Source organism: Vanessa cardui, chromosome 10 (assembly GCF_905220365.1).
Source record: "Vanessa cardui chromosome 10, ilVanCard2.1, whole genome shotgun sequence".
Classification (NCBI taxonomy): Eukaryota; Metazoa; Arthropoda; class Insecta; order Lepidoptera; family Nymphalidae; genus Vanessa; species Vanessa cardui.
In genome coordinates this window covers 5,828,281-5,849,435 of record NC_061132.1, presented here as the reverse complement: position 1 = coordinate 5,849,435, position 21,155 = coordinate 5,828,281, and the positions used below count along the sequence as shown (strand labels likewise).

At 31.9% G+C, this 21,155-nt stretch overlaps 2 protein-coding genes across 2 annotated transcripts; one reads left to right on the top strand and one right to left on the bottom strand.

Moving 5' to 3' along the window:
- Window positions 1-13,653: 13,653 nt before the first annotated feature.
- Window positions 13,654-14,793, bottom strand: LOC124533232 (transcription initiation protein SPT3 homolog). Its single transcript, XM_047108433.1, has one exon. The coding sequence runs from the start codon at window positions 14,622-14,624 to the stop codon at window positions 13,677-13,679; it is 948 nt and encodes a 315-aa protein (XP_046964389.1). The 5' UTR covers window positions 14,625-14,793; the 3' UTR covers window positions 13,654-13,676.
- Window positions 14,794-15,141: 348 nt separating this feature from the next.
- Window positions 15,142-16,939, top strand: LOC124532866 (iron-sulfur cluster co-chaperone protein HscB). The gene is made up of 3 exons (XM_047107978.1): window positions 15,142-15,632; window positions 15,924-16,009; window positions 16,559-16,939. Exons 1-3 carry the CDS (start codon window positions 15,361-15,363, stop codon window positions 16,858-16,860), a joined length of 660 nt encoding a protein of 219 aa, XP_046963934.1. The 5' UTR covers window positions 15,142-15,360; the 3' UTR covers window positions 16,861-16,939.
- Window positions 16,940-21,155: the final 4,216 nt, after the last annotated feature.

Sequence of the window (21,155 nt, the reverse complement as noted above, 5' to 3'; positions counted from 1 at the left end):
GCTGGCTGGCTAGCCTTAAACTGACTGAACGAACCTTGCCGACGGAATATAGCCATCCCTTTCGCACATCAGGCCTGAAACCTCCTTAGCAGAATATAAAGTTAAACTTGCAAAAATATTTAAGAGGCGATTAAGAGAGCATAATGCAACGAAATGCAGCCCTGAAATAATATACTATATGAACGTTTTATATTCGACGTTACGTGAGTCAACCCTTACTACGACAGCTTCTTGTTTTACGTGACGTTACGATAAGGCTGAATGCACATGAATCGTTAAAAACATAGTGATTCGTGTCACGAATGGGAGTTTGAATAATAAAATGCATACGGTACCATTAAGAATCAAAAGAAATATAATTGTAATTTCAATTATGAGATTTCTTTTTTATATTTCGTTTTAAATATAAAATTAGGGACCCGCCCAGCTTTCACACGGGTGCAATACTGATACTAAATATACTACAGAATGTCATTATATACAAAGTTAATAGCTTTTTGTCCTTAGACAATACAAACCGCTATATCCTTTCATTTTAAATCTGAAATATCTCTGAAAATATTCATTTAAATTACATCCTGTAAAGGGCTATATTAATCTATGTTAAATGCTCAATATATTTAAGGATATTGGATTAGGATTAACGCTGAATACTATACTCTTTTTGTACATTCACTTTCATAGCTTCGTTTTTAAGACATATCTTTAGCATAACGTAGGGTATAGATACCATCTACGCATCATATATTCCCATACATCCTACTAAATTTTGTGAGGATGGATGTATGTATGTTTGTTCACGAAAAAACTACTAAACAGATTTTGATGAAATTTTACACATATGAAATACATAGACTACAATTTATAATAATTTTATCTAATTTGATCATTTATAACGATACATATCAAGTATCCGTGGCTAGACCGGTCGCTAGGTATTCATATATATCAAAAGAAGAATAAAAAAGTATCTTAATTTTTTTATATTACATAAACCTGTATATGTACTCATTTGTATTTCTTCAATGAATTAAATACAGTCTACATACAGTCCAATGGCTTATAATACATAAATCTTAACCGAATATTGGGGTTTAAACCTGGCCATGTACAATGCAATTATTTAATTTGTGTATATAGTAATTTCTCACATCATTTTCTTTTACAGCTTGATATAAGTTGGTGTGCAAGAAAACATCGTGAGGAAATGCATCATTCAAGCCAATAAAGCAGCACAGCAGGCATAACCTCCAATGCTCAGTGGCATTTTTCAGTGAGAAATTTACATTACTCTTGTCACTTAACATATAAAACATATTCGTAATAAAATGGTAATGTCGGCACCATCGAAACGTATCCCGAAATCCAGACGGCTGACACGTCCTCGCGTATAGTACGACACAACTAAGATGTAGTATCGGCATTCGTAAAACCGATCACATCCGAATTGAAACGAAAGTACTCTATCCCAAATTATCAATATTTATTTCTTATGTCAATATAATCTTTACACAAACGTAAAAACTTGTGATATCATATGATCTAATATAATCGTAGATTTACATGCTCTTGCTTTTTCGGGTTAAACTGACGCGGGAATCTAAGGCGACGAAAAGCAACGAATGGCGCGATAGGAAGTTATTGTTATTGCTTGTGTAAATCGGCATTAATCGGTTTTATTTGCCGGTGGTAGCTTCACTTAATTGTAAAATGACGATTCAAAAGTGCTTATAAAAGCCTACTTGAATAAAGTTTATTTTGATTGATTTTGATTGGTTGATGCTGCATCTAAGTTGTGTCGTACTATCTATCTTTCTTAAATGTCAATCAGAATTCGCGACGGGTGCGATCACTTGAATTCTGATTTAATCTTCCAATGTCAGTCTTGATCTTTTGACGTCGATACCGATCGGTCTCGAGCGAATGGTCTACACTCAAAAAATGCTATTTTACAAGATTAATTTCAAGAAATGCCACCGCTTAGTAATCTCATTTGATTATCCATGATTTTTTTATCCAGATTATAATAGAAACGTGATTGTAAAAAAAAAGACATCACTAATAAGGCAAAGGCCCAGTTTATTTCACCAAAAAGTTTCAATATCACTACATTTATTTAAAACGGGATGTTCACCTTAATTTTAATATTATAATATAATATCGTGATCAAGACATTCGTAGATAATGTCGATTTATCGAGCTCCAACAAATAAAAATAAAAATACTGGTAAATATTATTAAAAACTTGTAGTAAGAAAACCATGTTAATTTAAAATCTTGTGTTCCAATATCATTCGATATCTTTATATACATACAACAACAACAACAGCAGTAGCCTGTAAATTCCCACTGCTGTGCTAAAGGCCTCCTCTCCCTTTTTTTAAGGAGAAGGTTTGGAACATATTCCACCACGCTGTTCCAATGCGGGTTGGTGGAATACACATGTGGCAGAATTTCTATGAAATTTGTCGCATGCAGGTTTCCTCACGATGTTTTCCTTCACCGCTGAGCACGAGATGAATTATAAAGACAAATTAAGCACATGAATCAGCCGTGCTTGCCTGGGTTTGAACCCGCAATCATCGGTTAAGGTGCACGCGTTCTAACCACTGGGCCATCTCTGCTCTTGTAACCACTGGGCCATCTCAGCTCTATTGTTTTTGTTAAGAATGAATGAACGGTGTTAACCTCATACAATATTTGATTTAAGGTCATTCAAGGTCGTGTAAACATTTTATACGTGCTGGATTAATGCGGCCACTGAAATATTTGTATTATATAACTTAACAAGTGCTGCCACGAAATTAATTGGATTCCGTAGCTATTATTTTACTTTGCGATACGACTAAGCCAGTCTTGATATACGTTCACAACATTTTATACAACAATACTGATTATTGTTGTTCTAGTTTCAAGGATGATTGAGTGTTAATGCACAAGGGACATACCGTTTTAGCTTACAAGGTAACGCGACGATGCAAGAGTTGATTAAAATTTCTTGCAGTCCCAAGTTGTGATCACCCTGAACGTTGACGAGGTACACACACACACACACACACACACATTACGAACAAACGAACACAGGAGACATTATCTATAAACTCTAATAATATATTTGTGAAAGTAACTCATAGTGTCTGTCGCTCTTTCACGACCAAAGGATTAATCAGAATTTGATGAAATTTAGTGTAAAGGAAACTTTAACTTCAAGGAAGAACATAGGCCTCGTTTTAACCTAACACATGACAAACAATCCCCTAAAACGCGCGTTAATATTATTAATTTAATTTTAATTACTATTGTTTGAAAGCAACTCTTTCCGTATATTATGTCTAGTCCTCTTTTACGGCCAAACCACTGAATCGACTTTTATGAAATATATTAAGAAGCAAGCTTCAGGAGAGGCTACATTTTTATGCAAAACACCAACAACATCTAAAACGTAAACGAAGCACCGTGTGATTCATAATGAGTTTATCTTACAAAGATTCTTAATTGCCAAACTATCACAATTCGATTGGGTGATTATTTGAGACGACCCGAGTTCGGATGAATGAATGATAACAATGCAAATTTGTATATATATTAAGACCAAAATGCTAACATGCTTCAGTCAGTCTATATGTGAGGTGTTCCATTTTAATATTCAAGATTGTGTCCAAGAATATAAAAAAAAATTGTACAAAGCGTTCACTTAATATTTAATCAATAAATAAACATTTTAACAAAACAAAACAGAAAAACCGACTTCAAACAAAACACAATTTGAAAATAAATCAATATCCACTAAAAAGTAAAAATAATAATTACATATTCAAAATAATATTAGAGTTCTTCTTAGTAAAATGAAATGATAAAAATTTGACTACTTAAAAGTCGATTTACGATTGTATAATGCAGTTACAATTATTGTTATATTTGGAGCCGGTGTCAGTCACGGGCACGCGCCTCACCAATCAAAAGAAAGAAGCGATACGAGTCCCTTTATTTATACAGTACATTGTAGTAAAAAAGGTAATTTGTAAAAAACATATTTCTTAATGTATTCACGTATTATTTTTTGCTAGATATATTGTAGGGTTTTCTTGGCTGACACCGACTCCAAAATCAGTTCACCCAGTACAAAATTATGAGGTAACAAACATAAAAAAAAATACAGACGAATTAATAACCTACTCCTTTTTGAAATCGGTTAATAAATAAATAAATATCAAAATCGAATCCCATTCGAAGCTATCGAGGAACATCCAAAAAAAAGGCTAAGAAAATAATCCTCCTTATTTTTAAAGTCAATCTCATAAAGGAGTTTATCTTAAACAGCGGAATTCTAAAAACCAAATCCACAAAAATAAATTATCAATGTTTAAGATTTATTAACAAATAATATCCAAGCGAGCAGTCCGACGGCCGAGTAATTTGTTTCGTCCATTTTGACCTAACCTTTACCATAAGTATATAAAATATTAAGTTTCAAGTCGACTAACTCTTATCATTTATATAAAGTGTCAATCTCACAACCTATTTCAAACTAAAAGTCTTCTAATTAATCATGGAGTTCAAAGGTTTATTCTTATTGAACAAACTTCGATAACAAAATCCTCAGTGAGAAATATGATATTGATTGAGTGATTCAAATTTAATTCGATACTGCAGATAAAAAATGAGATGCTATTTTTATGTCAATATCTTTTAAAATCGATAAAAAACTAAACAATTTAATACATTCTGAAAAAAATAATCTGAACAATTAAAATATTACTAGTTTTCGGCCGCGTTTGGGGCTATTATACCTAGTTGTTAAGTATAGAAACGCTCCATGGAGCTCAAAATACCTTCATATAAAATGTCTTCAAATTCTATTGAATGGTTTAACTGTGAAAGCGTATCAAGCAGACCGAATAATTGCGCATTTATAATATGAATGCAGATTAATAATAATAAATTTGATTTGTTGTGCTTTTGTGGAATAAACATCACTCATCCTCCTGCCCTTATCCCAATTTTACTCGGGGTCAGCGCAGCATGTCTTCTCCTTCCATACTTCTCTGTCAGACGTCATCTCACAAGTAACATTCTTTCTATCCATATCGTCTTTCACACACTCCATCTATCGTTACCTTGGTCGTCCTCCACCTCTATATCCGTCCACATCCATGCTCAAGACTTTTCTCACAATATGTTGCCCTAAAAGAATTTACGCGATATACCCATCTAAATATAAATAAAAAATAAACATTACAAATGTGTTTTTAGTAAAAACGTAGCCAAGGTCGGCCTACAACAGTACAATGTACGATTAATTATTGCACGAGGAGCATAGCATATTAGATGATCATGTTTGACGGCGCATTGAGGCCTAGAAAGGATCAAAAATAGAAGAAATATCAAAAATTATACCGCCAAACAGCAATACTTCATATTGTTTTGCGGATTAAAGGGTGATTGAACCAGTATATACACAAAGACTTACCATCATATTTTGGCGGCGCATTTGCGATGTAAAAATTGATTAATATTTCTTACAGCTCAAGTCTATGAGCGATGATGACCACTCACCATCATTGGTCCGTTCGCATATTTATACAAAAAAAAATATTTCTAGTTGGTCTAGCTTATATGGCTAATGAGGTCACAAGTTATATAGTCTAATCCCACATGAGGACTTCAAAATTTCTAGATTTTAATACTCAATAATGACACTTATTGTCACACTCAGAGCTCTTCTGGGTTTGTTAGATAAGTAACTCTCCTCTTACACATTAGTGATGCATATCTTTACCATTGGACAATGAAATTAAAAAAATATAATAGTCTTATATTTACGCACACGCCCGCGGAGTAATATCTCCTTCGGGAGACTTTAAATATAAATTGGAAATGCTTTGTTTTTTTTGGAAAAATCGTAACTAGTCTGTCTCACTTTGGGTACAATAAATAGTACTAAAAATAGTATATAAGCCAAGTAAGCTTAGTTTAGAAGGTTTTTGAAAAGAAGAATACCGGATGCGAATATTTACCTTACAGGGAAATAAAAATTACATTCATAAGAAAGATAACCGAACGCACTCAGACCACAAAACATAACATTCGGTCTACGATAGCCAATTCAGCTTCCCTTCGGCCACTCAATTAATCGCTAGAATTGGGTCTGCTACGAGTTGAAGGATCTCTAGGGGTGAAGTGTTCTCGTATGTTTCAACTATGTACTTGGAACCACTCGAAGCACGACACAGGGTAAGAATAACGTATCGTTTTAGGAATGCTTAGTGTAAGGCTTGAGGGTCAAACGTATTGGGTTATATTATATTTTTCCTTTTTTTCGATACTAGAAGTGGTCTTCATTAAATCCAATGTTATCGGTAATATTTTTTTCTTTTTTCCTTCGAAATAGGCTACGTGATACGATCACTACTACTCATAGATATTGGCACGAATTATGAACTTCCATCTTAAATAATCAACGCACTTGGATGTGCTTTTTATTTCACAAACTGGCTCATCTACTAAATCGAAACACAATATAACGAAATAAAGACTATTGACGCTGAATAAATAAGAACCACAAATTTGTTCCATATTAGTATATATATACGAGTATGCAGTGTTGCAAGGCTCTTGTTTATCTGATAAGGTTGCAGACCTGGATCCAAACGGCAGGTCAGGTCAATAAAAAGTTTTTCAAGAATTTCTCAGTAGCTCGTCACTAGAGTTATAAAGTTAGCAGTGCTGTAAACTCTAAGTACTTATTTTTAGCGCTGTAAACACTGCCAAGTTTACTACCCCGTTCGACGAAATAGATGATTTATTATTTATCGAGGAATGAAATATTTGTTTCTAAGATACAGTTTATTACAAAACTCTCAGAAATTTTGTCGTAATTTAACCAAAATCGGATGGCCCAGTGGTTATAATCCGTGCAAGCAAATATCACTTAATTTATAATTCATACCGTGCTCCATAGTGAAGAAAAAAATATCTTGGAAAAAATGCTAATATTTTACTTGCCATAACTATGTATTAAAAAAAATGTAAAACTTTATCACGTATGATTTCACTTCATATAAATAGTTGTTTAAAGTAAATCCTCTGAATCTCAATTTTTATTAGCTTTCATATTAAGTCCAATTTCAATCAATCCGAACATTTAATAAGAGACTGCTAGAGTTATAATTTCGCCCTGTAACTTTGTAAATTGTTATCAATTTCAGTTAAAACTATACTTCAATTTATAAGTCAATGATCAAATCAAATTTAGAAAATCTACATAAATATATACGAAAGATGTCCAATCTACAGCTTAGTAAAAAAATCTTTCAAAAGTTTTGTATGAAGTTTCTTTAAGTTTTCTACATTCATATAATGAGTTTATTTTTCAGCTTTATTGTATAAACAATTCAATTATATAATTAATTGCTGTAGACGCATTTACCAAGTAAATTGAATATAATTAAAATACATGATATATTAATTATTCCACCAAAGGTGCAATATAAATAGGTACCCTTTTATCAACTCTATAGGAGAGGAGATAAAAAAAATAATAATAATCATATGCATATAGCATATGATTATTACATAATTAATGTAAAATATTAACTACTAATACCCTTTCTTTCAAATCAAATCAAATCAAAATAAACTTTTTACAAGGCTTTAACAAGCACTTTTGAATTTAACAAAAATTCAAACAAAAATTTTAACAATTAAGTGAAGCTACCACCGGTTCGGAATGTAGATTCTACCAAAAAGAACCGGCAAGAAACTCAGTAGTTACTCTTTTTCAACATTTAAAAATACAGTCATATTAGTTAAATACAATTATATATGTATGTATGTCTATACAATTATGTCTGTAATTATTAATTATTAATCTTGTATCGAATAATATACCTTTCTTACCAATATATTTTTACAAACGAACTTTCTTCTAGGTACTACAAAATAATTTATATTGAACAATAAATTCACAGGAACTATTGTGAAATATTTGTTATTATCTGTGAGAAAACACTTTTGTTCCACGGGAGCAATGATTGTTTGAGTTCAACTTACGCACAGACGAAATTGACTACATTGTCTGTAAAGTTTAATGCAGAACTAATATTCTGCGGTAAAATTAAATTTTACCAAGCAGTTATATAACCAATCGTAATAAAATTATAATTATAGCAATAGTTTTCTTAATCTGGCAATACTATACGTACTCCTGAGACAATTTCTTAATATGTTCTGACAAAAATTATAAAAATATAAGTAGGCTGTAGGCATTTTTAACAATGGATAATTAAAACAATGAATCTCCATGTACAAAATCATATCCACCCTTCAATAGAATTTTAATATAAGTAACATAAAACCTTTTTAGTATCCATCTGCTAAGCATAGGACATGTCCTCCTTTCCTACTGAAGGAAGATTCACAGCTTGTTACATTGCGCTTTAGTTCACTAGAACAGATCGAGTGTGAATTAACAGATAATAATGATTATTAAAAAGCAATAAAATGTTTTTTTTTTTTAATACGTGTACAGTGCAATTTGTGCACAATCCATTCTGCCAATACTAGCGACCAGCCCTGGGTCCGCTCGGATGCAAAGCTGATATTAAATGTACTACGAAATTTAGTTTACATTAGAATGTATTATTCACAAAAATCTTCCTCTCGAATCACTCTATCTATTAAAAAAACTGCATCAAAACCCGTTGCGTAGTTGTAAAGATTTAAGCGTACAGATAAAGCGACTTTGTTTTGTACTATGTAGTGATAAATTAAGTTAACACAGATTATAAATACATTTATTTATAGTTGAAATAGAGACTTAATAACAACAGACATAAAATACTTGAAGTGAGCACATATAAATAAAGCAATTTTATTATTTCAAAGCGGGACCTACGAGACTCCAATATCACAGCCCATAACTCAGGCGGTAAAATTAAATTTGCAAGCAACTGCTCTCAAAATACAAGAGCAAGGTGAGTTGTGAACTATAGTCAATGTTCGTGTGTAGAGGAACTTATTCAGTTTATTAATTGTTGAACAACCCGGCTGGGACATACTCGCTTGTATTTCGCAATAACACAATCACGTGTAGCTTGAAACTATGTTGTGTTTACGAAGACACAACTTAGATATAGCGTCGGCAAATTCAATAAAATCGATTACTGCCGATTTATACAACCAATAGAAATAGATTCTTAACGCGTCATTCGATGCTATTCGTCGCTATAGATTCTCGCGTCAGTTAAACTGTCAAATTGACGAATATATTAGGTCATATGATATTACAAGTTATTACGTTCGTGTAAAGATCATATTCACATAAGAAATAAATATTGGTAATTTGGGATAGCGTACTTAACTCGGATGTTTTCAGTTTTGCAAATTTTGCCGATGCTACATCTACGTTGCGTCTTACTATACATATTGCATAGTATGTTCAAATTGAGAACACAAACTTCCGAGAATTCTATTTTTAAAAATTTGTAAATTTCTCCTCTACTATCGGACGCGTAATAGCATAATGAACTCATCATGTTTTCATTAAATTCTCTTCAGCCCATTTTTTTATCATAGGTATTCGTACTTGAGGTGTCCGAATTTGGAAGTCAGCATTTCCATTTCCATTAACTTTTTTAAATTCAAAAACTGCTTTTATATCTGTGCCTATTTGTAAATAATTATCATAAATTAGGTTGAATGGCGTAAACTATATAAAAAAACTAAGAAAATCGAGTCCTGGACGTAATCCTCGGCTTAAAAATACATTTGGACTTACGTTATATTAGACTTGGTATGCTAAGTGGTCACCACTGTCAAAGAATATTTCTGCTTTGCGGTAGAATGTATTTGGTTAACTATCCGGCCTGGGTACGCCTGCGTACCTAACGCATCAAGTAAAATGTTATTATTATGTTATATTAAGATTTATGGCCATCGAAACGAGTATTTCAATGGTTCCTTAAGATATCGCCCATTGTGAATTAGTTGACCGAAAGCCGTATGAACTGGTATGAATATGGGATGAGGCCATACAAAGATCAAGCTCTATGCAAAGAAGAAGGGAAAAGGCTCGCAAGTTACGTGGTGAACAAATGATGCAAAAGATTTTAAAAGAGTTAAGATCAACGACCAACTTGGCACCTAGAACGAGAACGGCCAACATGAAATGAAACCAGTAGAAGTAAGAGTGTACATATGTATATTTGAGTGAAAAAAAATATCAGCTTAGCAAAAAGTTACATATGCGGAAGAATATTATTATTATTTTTAGTTATAGATGAAAGGGGGAAAAGATTGTCAATTACGTTGTATGTTTTTATGTTTATTATCTTTGAACTAATTTACGTACCAACTTGGTGTTTATTGTTTTGTATTTGGGAGAGGAACTTTCTGGTCCCATTTCAATTTAAAGATATAATTTTGAACAAAACATTCATTTGTAAAAAAAAATATATAGGTAATGTAACAACAACAACAGCCTGTAAATTCCCACTGCTGGGCTAAAGGCCTCCTCTCCCTTTGAGGAGTAGGTTTGGAACATATTCCACGACGCTGTTACAATGCGGGTTGGTGGACTACAACTGTGGCAGAATTTCTATGAAATTGGTCACATGCAGGTTTCCTCACGATGACCGCTGAGCACGAGATGAATTATAAAGACAAATTAAGCACATGAATCAGCGGTGCTTGCCTGGGTTTGAACCCGTAATCATCGGTTAAGATGCACGCGTTCTAACCGCTGGGCCATCTCGACTCGAGTTCATCTTGAGTCGAGATGGCCCAGTGTAATGTAACATAACAATGTTAAATTGAAGCAGTCTATCCTGAAGAAGGGTTTGTAATTCATACTGACTACAACCGTTTTATTTCAAGGCTAAGCATAGACAATAGACTCAAGCGATAGACTATCGTGTAATACAGAACTTTAATTACAAATTCTCAATAGGTTTGGGTACCTTCAATGCTAACAACCCACCCTAAACAAGCATCGGTACTTATACAAATTAGACGATCTTGTTTTCCAACACTATATAAGACATATATCTATTTCTTCACATAGAAAGAGATTGTCTGTTGGTTTTTGCAACTAAAATGGCTGATATGTATTCATTCTGACTGACATAGAACATTCACATATTATTATAGAATACCTCACATAGTATAAAACAAACTTGCTAAATCTTTTTAACTTCGCAACGGATTTGTATGCAATTTAAAAATATACAGAGTAGGTACCTAATTCAAGAGAAAGCTTTATGGTGGTAAATATATTATTCTGAACAAAAGCCGAGATTTTGATTTAAATTTCTAAGGCGAATATTCAAGAATTTATACTTTTATATATGGTCTGTAATCTATGCCATATAATTTTTACACGTTTCTTCTCGCTTTATTCGCTCTCCGAAACGATTATAGTGTTTAAATATTAATAATTCAAAAGTCCATCGCCACATTTTTTGTGGCATTTTTTAAATTATATTTTATGCAAACAAGCAATGGGCTCACCTGATGGATAGTGATTACCACCGTCTGGTGGCATCTGCAACACCGGAGGGCTTGCAGGTGCGTTGCCGGCCTTTAAAGAAAGACGCTCGAAGTACGCTCTATTCTTGAAGGTTCCCATGTCTTATCGGCTCGGAAAAACCGCCGGCAAAAGCGAATACGAAAAAGTGTATACGTACATATATACTAACCCAGAAAAAAGGATCAATCTTTTTATGTTTGTTCATCAATCTAAAAGTTGTATACAGACCCTTATTGTATCATGTTAAGCCAGGACGGGTAGCGGGTATAGGTAATAATTAATTATATAAACGTAGATGATGACTCAGGTAAAATGATATTTCTTTCATAATTATACTGAATATTTTGTAAGAAATTATTAAATTTACTAAAAAATTACCCTTACCTGATTGCAAATATTCTTTTAAGGACTGACTACTTTATTTTCCGAGCATCCCATACGTATCATATTATGTACTATTTTAATATTTAATTAGTCGATAAATTTGGCATATTATTACAAGTTAGGAATAAATTTCAGGATACATCCTACAATACCTACATGGACTAAGTTGACATTGATCTAACTTATTATTTTAACAAGGTTATTGAAATATGCTATGAAACATATATTTTTTTGTTTTATTTAAATTTACAACCAGTACTTTCATATTAATATAATTGTTGCGCATATTTTTATAGTACTTTCGTATTAATGTACTTATTGCGCGTATTTTTATATAAACACAAAGGTACAATTTTCTATTGTAAAAAAGAAGTAAAATAAGCTTTAAGTGCTGAAGCTGCTGGTGCATGGCCTCCCCTCCTTTAGAAGGAAAGGCTTTGAGTCTTAGACCACCAACTTCGTATTCTGGGCCCTTCAGTGGGCCCCCATCACTAGGCCTGAGCATATAGCTCGCCTACCCCACCCGGTGACGCTGTAGAGGCCAATAGGGCCAACAGCAATACACATTTCGAAAAAAAAAAAAAAAAAAAAAACTTAGACCACCACGCTGCTGTAATGCAGGTTGATGAAAAGACGTGACAGAGTCTTATTCAGCACATAAAAAATTTGAAACGATTTTTCATTCTCCACCGAGATCGATATAATTTATAACACACAAATCCAATGTTTCTGATCCTGGTCTAAATTCAGATTCATTGGTTAAGATTGGCGAGTTTCCGACTCCGCAAAGTCAATAAATTATTACTGTTTTCGTTTCTTTAAATAAAATCTACAAATTATTGTAACTTGACCGTTTTATTAATTTTAATCTTTCGTTAAAAAATATTTATGAATAAGTAATATTATTCAATAAAAGATTATGTAAATGATGAAAAAGCGTGGAGATAACACTTATTGACTTTCACGGAGAATATAATATTCAACTGACATAACTTGGTGCTTTAAATATTGTAAAGGATTAACTACCGAGTCTCATGCCGGTTCTTCTTGATGGAATATACATTCAAAAGTGATATAGCTCTGTATTAATACAATTATATAAAATTTCAAGTAGTCACATCTCCTCGTACGGAACTTGCATGTCTTCTGTCCTTGCGTATCAAAGCAAGCTCACTTTCACCGCATCAATTTGTTGGAGACTGTATTTTGTTTTCTATAGCAAGCGGGAATTGCCTCCTTCCACGCTTTAACCACACTTTCAGTGCTACCAATATCAAAATTAATTAAGTAAGTCTATATACATAATTTTAAATTTAGCTGGAGACTATGAGCCAACAAAAAACTGCCAGATTCCAGAATTATTGGGGTAGTCTGCAAGTGTCTAATTTTTTTTGTTTTCTTTTTTAGTGTGATAAAAATACTCACATAATTTTGCAAAAAGTTAATTTCTTAATTACAGTCATCAATGAAATGTAATGTAAACCTCGTTTGTTAACTTTAATAATAATATAAGTGACTTAAATTGTATTTTAATGAAATTGCTAAACTTTTTACCAAAACTGATTTTTTAATGAAAAATATTAAGTGAAATCTTTTCAGTGACAAGCTCAGCATAGAATTAATCACAATAATTCAATATTATTCATATATAATATATGTTATAAACCTTATGATAAAGTTATAATAACTATATATCACATATTATGATGTCAGAAAATTAATCTTATAATGAAACAACAAAACACATATTTTACTTTTTTATTGTCTATATTGCAATATATCTGACTGGTAAATCCATACTCATATTCCTATAGAAAAGCCCGTTCATTCCGCTACGAGGTGTGAAATACCGTCTTAACACTTCCCTCACTTCGGCGACTGTTATCGCCGGACAACCTTCATAACCAGACTTAATATAAACGGCATTGTTTAAACTCTGTGGATTGCAAAAGTAACCACCCTCAAATTTACTAAATGGATCCCCACTCTTCTTTTTACTGTCCTGTCGTATCAAGAAGACAGCATCCACTATTTCTGCGACTGTCTCATAAGCTAGAAAACATAGGACTTCCAAAGCTAGCGAGTTTATTTTTAGTTCTTTATTTGGATTGATCCATCTTTCCAGCTTAACAAATCCTTTACTAAGACCGTAACTCGAACGAAATGAACTACACCTAGCTTTGTGATAAGCTTCATATTTTTCATACGACATTGATTCAGTTATTTTTGATGCTCTTACTTTTCTTAAATAGTCAATAGCATCGAATTTGATTAAACTCATTTCATCTGTTTCATCGATTTCCTTTATGACATCGATGTGTGTGCGTTTTTTCTTTAATGTGACCTCTTTTTCTTCTTCTAAAATAATACCTGGTAGAATTGTTTCCGTTGGCGTAGTGACTGTTGATTGACGATTTTTATCAATACGGTCAAGCTTTATTTGATAATCGTGAAGTCTTTTTAATTTTACAGGATTTTTCCTCACTAAATAAATTATATCATAATTTGTTATTGTATTCGAGCCTCTCATAGTGGAGTTATTCAACGATTCTTGTAACATTGATCTCAGTTGTTGGAGAACGATATTTTCTACTAAAACAACTGTTGCAGCATTTGGATTCGGGTTATCTCCAAACCCATGCATCATGTTTGATATCTCTTTTTGGAAATTCGTACCTTCACCAGTAGCGTCAATAGTGAAATATGAAACCATTGTTTCTCTGTGATGTAAACGAATTATTCGAAAACAGCAATATAACTGTTTAGAAACAAATATGTACACTTATGTTCTATGAAATTATTTTAAGTATTTTAAAATGTATGTATGTTTATATTTACAAATTATATTTATTTAAACTGTACATGTCAAATGTCAATTATCCTAAACAAATTGTCTATGGAAAATTTATCAAAAAAAATCCTATTAACAACACTATCTAAGGAAAACATTCACATAATATACTTATTATATTTATTATATTACAATAATGTTTAACATTATGAACAAATAACAAAAAAAACTGTATAAATAATATCTAAGAACAACTAAGTGGTTGTTAGGTTAATTTTAGTTCTTTATTTTTTATTAATATTTTGTATCAAAATGATACCTATATTTCAGTTCAAAGATTCAATCAGCTGATTTTGACATAAGAATTTGACATATGTCATTAATGTTATTCAATATTCAACACTGATGGCTAAGTCATGATATGTCTGTATAGTGTAAGTGTATACCTCTAAAGAAGTAACTTATTTGAATTGTTGTGTAATATTATTAAAAAGAAAATAGTCATACCCTTAACGAGAAAAGTATGTATTTATATTAACGTTAAAACACTATTAATAGTTTATAAGACATTTCAGACACGTCATTTTTTTAGCAGTATCGTAATCAGAGCCGCATAGTTTAAAAGTCTTTTTTTGAATAGTTTATAATTTTAAAAAAAATGTTGACTCAAAGACTTTTTCGGAATCTTTCAATAATCGGAACAAAACACCAAATTAGATATTTATCATGCTGGTCATGTGGAAATAATATTACTACCATGGTCTCAAATCTCTTCTGTTCCAACTGCAAAGTCTTACAAAGACCTGATAAATCAGAAAATTACTTTAAGATTCTTGGCGTCAAGGAAACATATGACTTAGATGAAAATGAACTATCAAAGAAATATAAGGAATTACAAAAATATCTACACCCAGACAAATATGCAAACAGGTTTGTAATAACTCATTTTTTATTATATATTTATATTTATAAATACGATTAAATAATTATTAAATATTAAGTTCGTACAGAGATGACTTTCAATTAATTTTTAATATATAACGTAAAAGTTTCCAAAAATTAGTATCCAGTTTCAAATAACATTACAGAGCTTTTAATCTGCCATCATACAGTTAAAATAATTTAATTACAGTATTTCTTATTGCTTTCATCCCCTAAATAAAAAAAATCATCTAAAGTGTTTTTAAAATGACGAATACATTTGTTTAATTTTTATTTCAGAAATAAGGAAGAACAAGAAATATCTGCACAGTATTCTTCATTAGTTAATGATGCTTACAAGACACTACTAGAACCATTATCAAGAGGTTAGTCTATATATATATTTATAAAACTGCTATTGATAATAATATTTTTAATTTTCAACTTATGACTTCGGCCTAAAAATGTTAATTCATTCTATTATTTGGAGTTTTTAGTTCTGACAGGCATAAAAGATTATTTATATATTTCACAAATGTTAACATCACTTGTCACAATTAAGTGGAAGTAAATTGACAATCCCAGAAGAGCATGTATTGTAAATTCAAAAGAATACAGTTATTCTTGAAAAAAAATACATGTTATACAATACCAGACTTAGAAAATTGAATGATGTACCATTTCAAACTTCATAAATAAATTTAAAAAAAAAATTATGAATGAACTGAAGACTTACATTCAGTCAGCTGACTGATAAATGATGATGATATTGAGAGACAATTGATGCATATTTTTTTTATGATCAATGCTTTTTTAAGTAGTTAAGTAGCTATGGTAATGCTGTTCTACTCTACGGGGACCATACAGTAAATAATACATGACTAAATAAGCATAGTCATCACTTATTATCATGACAAATATTCTCTTTGTTCCAGGTGTATATATGTTGCGTTTAAGAGGTAAAGAAATACCTGAAAAAACACAATTAGACCAAGAATTTCTATTTAAAATTATGGAAAAGAATGAAGAAGTAGAAAATGCAGACACAGAGGAGGAAATAATGAGACTCGATAAAGAAAATAAAGCTGTCATCAAGGACCTACAAAAACAGCTGTCCACAGCATTCTTTGATGGTGATTTGAAAAGAGTTTTACATTTGTTGAGTCACATGAAGTATTACACGAGTATAGATAACCAAATACAGTCAGCAATTCGAAATAAAGGAATTTTTAAATGAAAATTTATTCTATTTTTAAAACTACAATTTTATAAAAATTGTTGATATTAATTTGTTACCAAATAAATTTAGTTGTTGATTTCTGTTTTTTTTTTCCATTATCATTTACATACTAAATTATGTATTATCATATTCTAACTCATAGCCATGATTTACCTGTTGTTACAGAAAATATATTTATGAAATTATACCCCTCTTTATTAAGTGATAATTAATTATCATTTTATTAACAATGATTATTATCATTTTACTGTATTTATTTATGTGCATACATTTAGAAAAAAAATAATTAAGTACTCTGAAGAAGTACTGTAGAGTACTACTACTACTTTTATTATTCTATACTAGTACTATAGTTAAACGAACGTGAATGCCCCTTTTGAGCACAGTGTATATTTTACAAATCATTCCAATAGCTAATTTCTTTTGGTTCAGTATGATCATACCCCATGCGTTTCAACACCTCTTCGATCATTTTTTTCCTTTAGCGTAATAATATATAATATTACTAAGTGTATAGCAAGGAGAAACATCTTAGCAACATCGTAACATCCAAGGTTGATGCCACATTGCCGTGATAAATGGAATAGTTCATATTTCTTGTAGCTACTAATGAACTAATGTCTATGGTAACTGCTTGCCATTGTCAGGCTGCAGTAAATAAAAACTACGAGTTGAATGCTTTTAATAAACTTCCTTCTTTTCAAAAATTTCGGGAATACCGGCATTATTTTAAGTTGCATGAAACAAATAGGTATATATAGTATACCTTCATTTAACAGTCTTGTAACTGTATTCTCACGTTAAGCTATTATCTCATAAGTAGGAGAAACCGTTTAACTGTGTTATCAGTTTTACCTCTTGAGGTATAAATTAAAAAAGTAGCCTAGGTCCTTGTCGGAACTTAAAACTAAATTTCAGCTGACTGAACCCATATGGTTCGGTGGTTTAAGCGTTCAGACTTCAGAGGTAGCAGGTAGTAGTAGAGTGACTTTGGATTACATGGTATTAATATAAGTCTCATAGTGTAAAACAATGTTGTTTTCGCCTTATTAGAAAGTTAAATGAAAGCCAAATGTCCAAACATGGGTTATCAAAGGAGGAGGTTATCAATTCGTCTGTATTTTTTTTATTATTTGTTACCTCATAACTTCTCACTGGGTGGACCGATTTTGATAAAATTTTTGACCGATTTTTTTGTTTGATAGGTAGTGTTTTTTAATTTTATCCTGTTCCGATGATGGTATCTCTATGAAAACGATATAAGTATTAAATTTGCATTATGTATATGCGCGACAAATAGGTGAATAACTCAAAATTATGCCAACCAATTTTGATGATCCTTTTTTTATTATGAAGGGTATACTTCAAGGGTAGTTTGGTGAAAGTTTGGTAAGGTTCTGAGCATAGGATCCATGACAAAGTAACGGAACGGAAGGGAACAGAACAATTCTGATGAGCACATTAGCGATCCTTGGCCGAATCTTTTATTTATACGTTATTTGGACATTTAAGTCACCTTCCGTAACGTGGTTATCTTCTAGTAATTGTCATAGTCGAATATTATAATCAACTACCGACCCACCCCGGCTTCGCACGGGTGCAATACTGATACTAAACATACTACAGAATTTTATATATGACAGAATTTTATATACGACAGAATTTTATATTTATTTACGACATCATATTGTAAACTTCTAAAATTATCTGTGTCTTTACTATGGTGTTCATGTATTATTATATACACAAACCTTACCCTCGAATCACACTATCTATTAAAAAAAACCGCATCAAAATCTGTTGCCTAGTTTAATGATATAGGGACGGAGAAAGCGACTTTGTATTATACTATGTAGTGATGGAACTCTTAAACAGCTTACAGTTAGAAATTCTGCCCCAAATCGCACCGATTTGGGGCAGAATTTCTCACTGTCTTTAATTAATTTTTTTGTATATTATGTGATGCCATATGATGTGTGACATATATTAGCTCTTTTGCAAAGTTTGTTTACTGAGGTCGATTACAGCTCTTTCGAGGGTGGTAGGTACCTTTTAGTTTATGATGCATGACGTATTAAAGCCGCATTTTCGAAAGTCTATTTTGGCTTTATTCGAAAGTTTATTTTGAAATTGTCCCCGAAGTAGTTTCTGATTCATATAAACAGCACGCTCAATCTATCCATATTAACAAAATTTAGTTAATCTACAGCAGCTCCACTTAAAATAAAAAAATAAATATAAATTTTAACAAAAAGAAAAACCGACTTCAAACAAAACAATATCTTTAAACAAATAAAAATGCACTAAAAAGTAATAAAAATAATTGCATACTTAACATATTTTTTAGAGTCCTCCTAGGGAAAATGAAATGAAAAATATTAGACTACTTAAAAGTCGATTTACGATTATATAATGTAGTTATAATTATTATTATATTTGGAGTCGGTGTTTGGCCTTAATAATACAGGCTTTCAATTTTGGCGATCTTATCACTATATAGCGATCTCTTTCAGGCAACCAACAATTAACTATTTCAGTTGTGCAATAAGATTTTCGTGACAGAACCCTACTTATGTTAGGCTTGGCCAGCGTCAAAGAGCTTTGAGCCAAACTATACATGGACAGACTAACTTGCATTTACCAGCATAACTTTCTTGATAAATTTGCAACATTCTTGATATATTTATGCCGTACATATATTCAATCAATAATTTCAGAGATTTGTATTGAGTAACGTATGCGTATTCGTGTCTGTGATGTTAACCAATAAAGGAATGTTAATTGTAAGGATAGTTGAAAGCCAACCTAAGTGCAGCAATCAAGTCACAGTGTAACTTAGAGATAGAACGGTCGTATAACTATCAGTCGAGTCGAGATGGCCCAGTGGTTAGAACGCGTGCATCTTAACCGATGATTGCGGATTCAAACCCAGGCAAGCACCGCTGATTCATGTGCTTAATTTGTCTTAATAATTCATCTCGTACTCGGCGGTGAAGGAAAACAGCTTTAGCCGGCGGTTTTTCCGAACCGATACGATTTGGGAACCTTCAAATAAAGAGCGTAGTCCTTCCTTAAAGGCCGGCAACGCACCTGCAAGCCCCCCCGGTGTTGCAGATGTCCATGGGCGGTGGTGATCGCTTTCCATCAGGTGATCCTCGTGCTCGTTTGCCCCCTATAACATAAAAAAGGAAAATATATTCTATATTAAAGAGTTACATCGTCTGTTTAATCCTGGATCTAGAATTAAGTAATTATTAAAGTAAAAATTTACCGTCATTATAAGCGAACTGTGAAGCAAAGTTTCAGAAACTTAGAAAATTTTAGAAGTGGTGCTAATTCAGCTTGCAAATATTGACCTGAAAATAATTGAGAAACAATAATTGAAAGTAAAATAGATTGTAAGATGAACAAGTAATTTCAAACCATTTTCCATCCAAATCCCTTGTATTAGTAAACAGTAGTACAAGCGCTTTACGCTTAAATGGAGTAGAATATAGAAAATAAATAATCATCCTAAAAAAAGTTACACCTATATTTTAAAAAAAAATGTTTTAATTGTGTTGTAAACGAGAAATTGAAGATGTTTCCTACAAATAACAACTACTAAGCTTAAATTTTTTGTACTCACATATCAATATAAAAATTCCAAACAATAATTACCTATGTTTTTCCATGCAAATTGTTATTTTGTTTTAGATACCACAGATAAACCATTTATCATTCTGATGTTACTATACCTATTATTAAAACTACAGAGTAAAAAAATGTGAGTAATTGATTGTAGTGCTTAATTATTCGTATGCTTATTAATTATATACAATTCAACTATCATTAAGCAGGTATCATCAATTACATTCAATTTCTGTGCTTTTTAAACACACGACGAAATAAGGAAATAAAACAATCATTATATTTAAAAAAATACCTTCGGCATTCTGACTGATTCTGATTACTCACGACAGTCACTCTTAGTATAAGCAGAGGAGTAGAACCAGATTTAATGGAAACAGAGGTAACAGCTCTAGGACCTTCACAAGAGAGATTCGGACAAGTTTACTATTAAAATGTAATGTGATAGGCTACATCTGCTGAGATGGCCCAGTGGTTAGAACACGTGTATCTTAATCGATGTTTTCGGGTTCAAACCCAGATGAACACCACAGTAAATATGTGCTTAATTTTTGTTTATAATTCATCTCGTGCTCGGCGGTGAACGAAAACATCGTGAGGAAACCTGCATGTGTCTAATTTCATCGAAATTTTGCCACATGTGCATTCCACAAACCCGCATT

Bases quoted from the DNA above. Each gene is read 5' to 3' on its own strand.
- LOC124532866 (XM_047107978.1), top strand. From the start codon at position 15,361: ATGTTGACTCAAAGACTTTTTCGGAATCTTTCAATAATCGGAACAAAA. The intron at 15,633-15,923 runs GTTTGTAATAAC...TTTTTATTTCAG, and splicing joins CCAGACAAATATGCAAACAG to AAATAAGGAAGAACAAGAAA. The intron at 16,010-16,558 runs GTTAGTCTATAT...TCTTTGTTCCAG, and splicing joins ACTAGAACCATTATCAAGAG to GTGTATATATGTTGCGTTTA.
- LOC124533232 (XM_047108433.1), bottom strand. From the start codon at position 14,624: ATGGTTTCATATTTCACTATTGACGCTACTGGTGAAGGTACGAATTTC.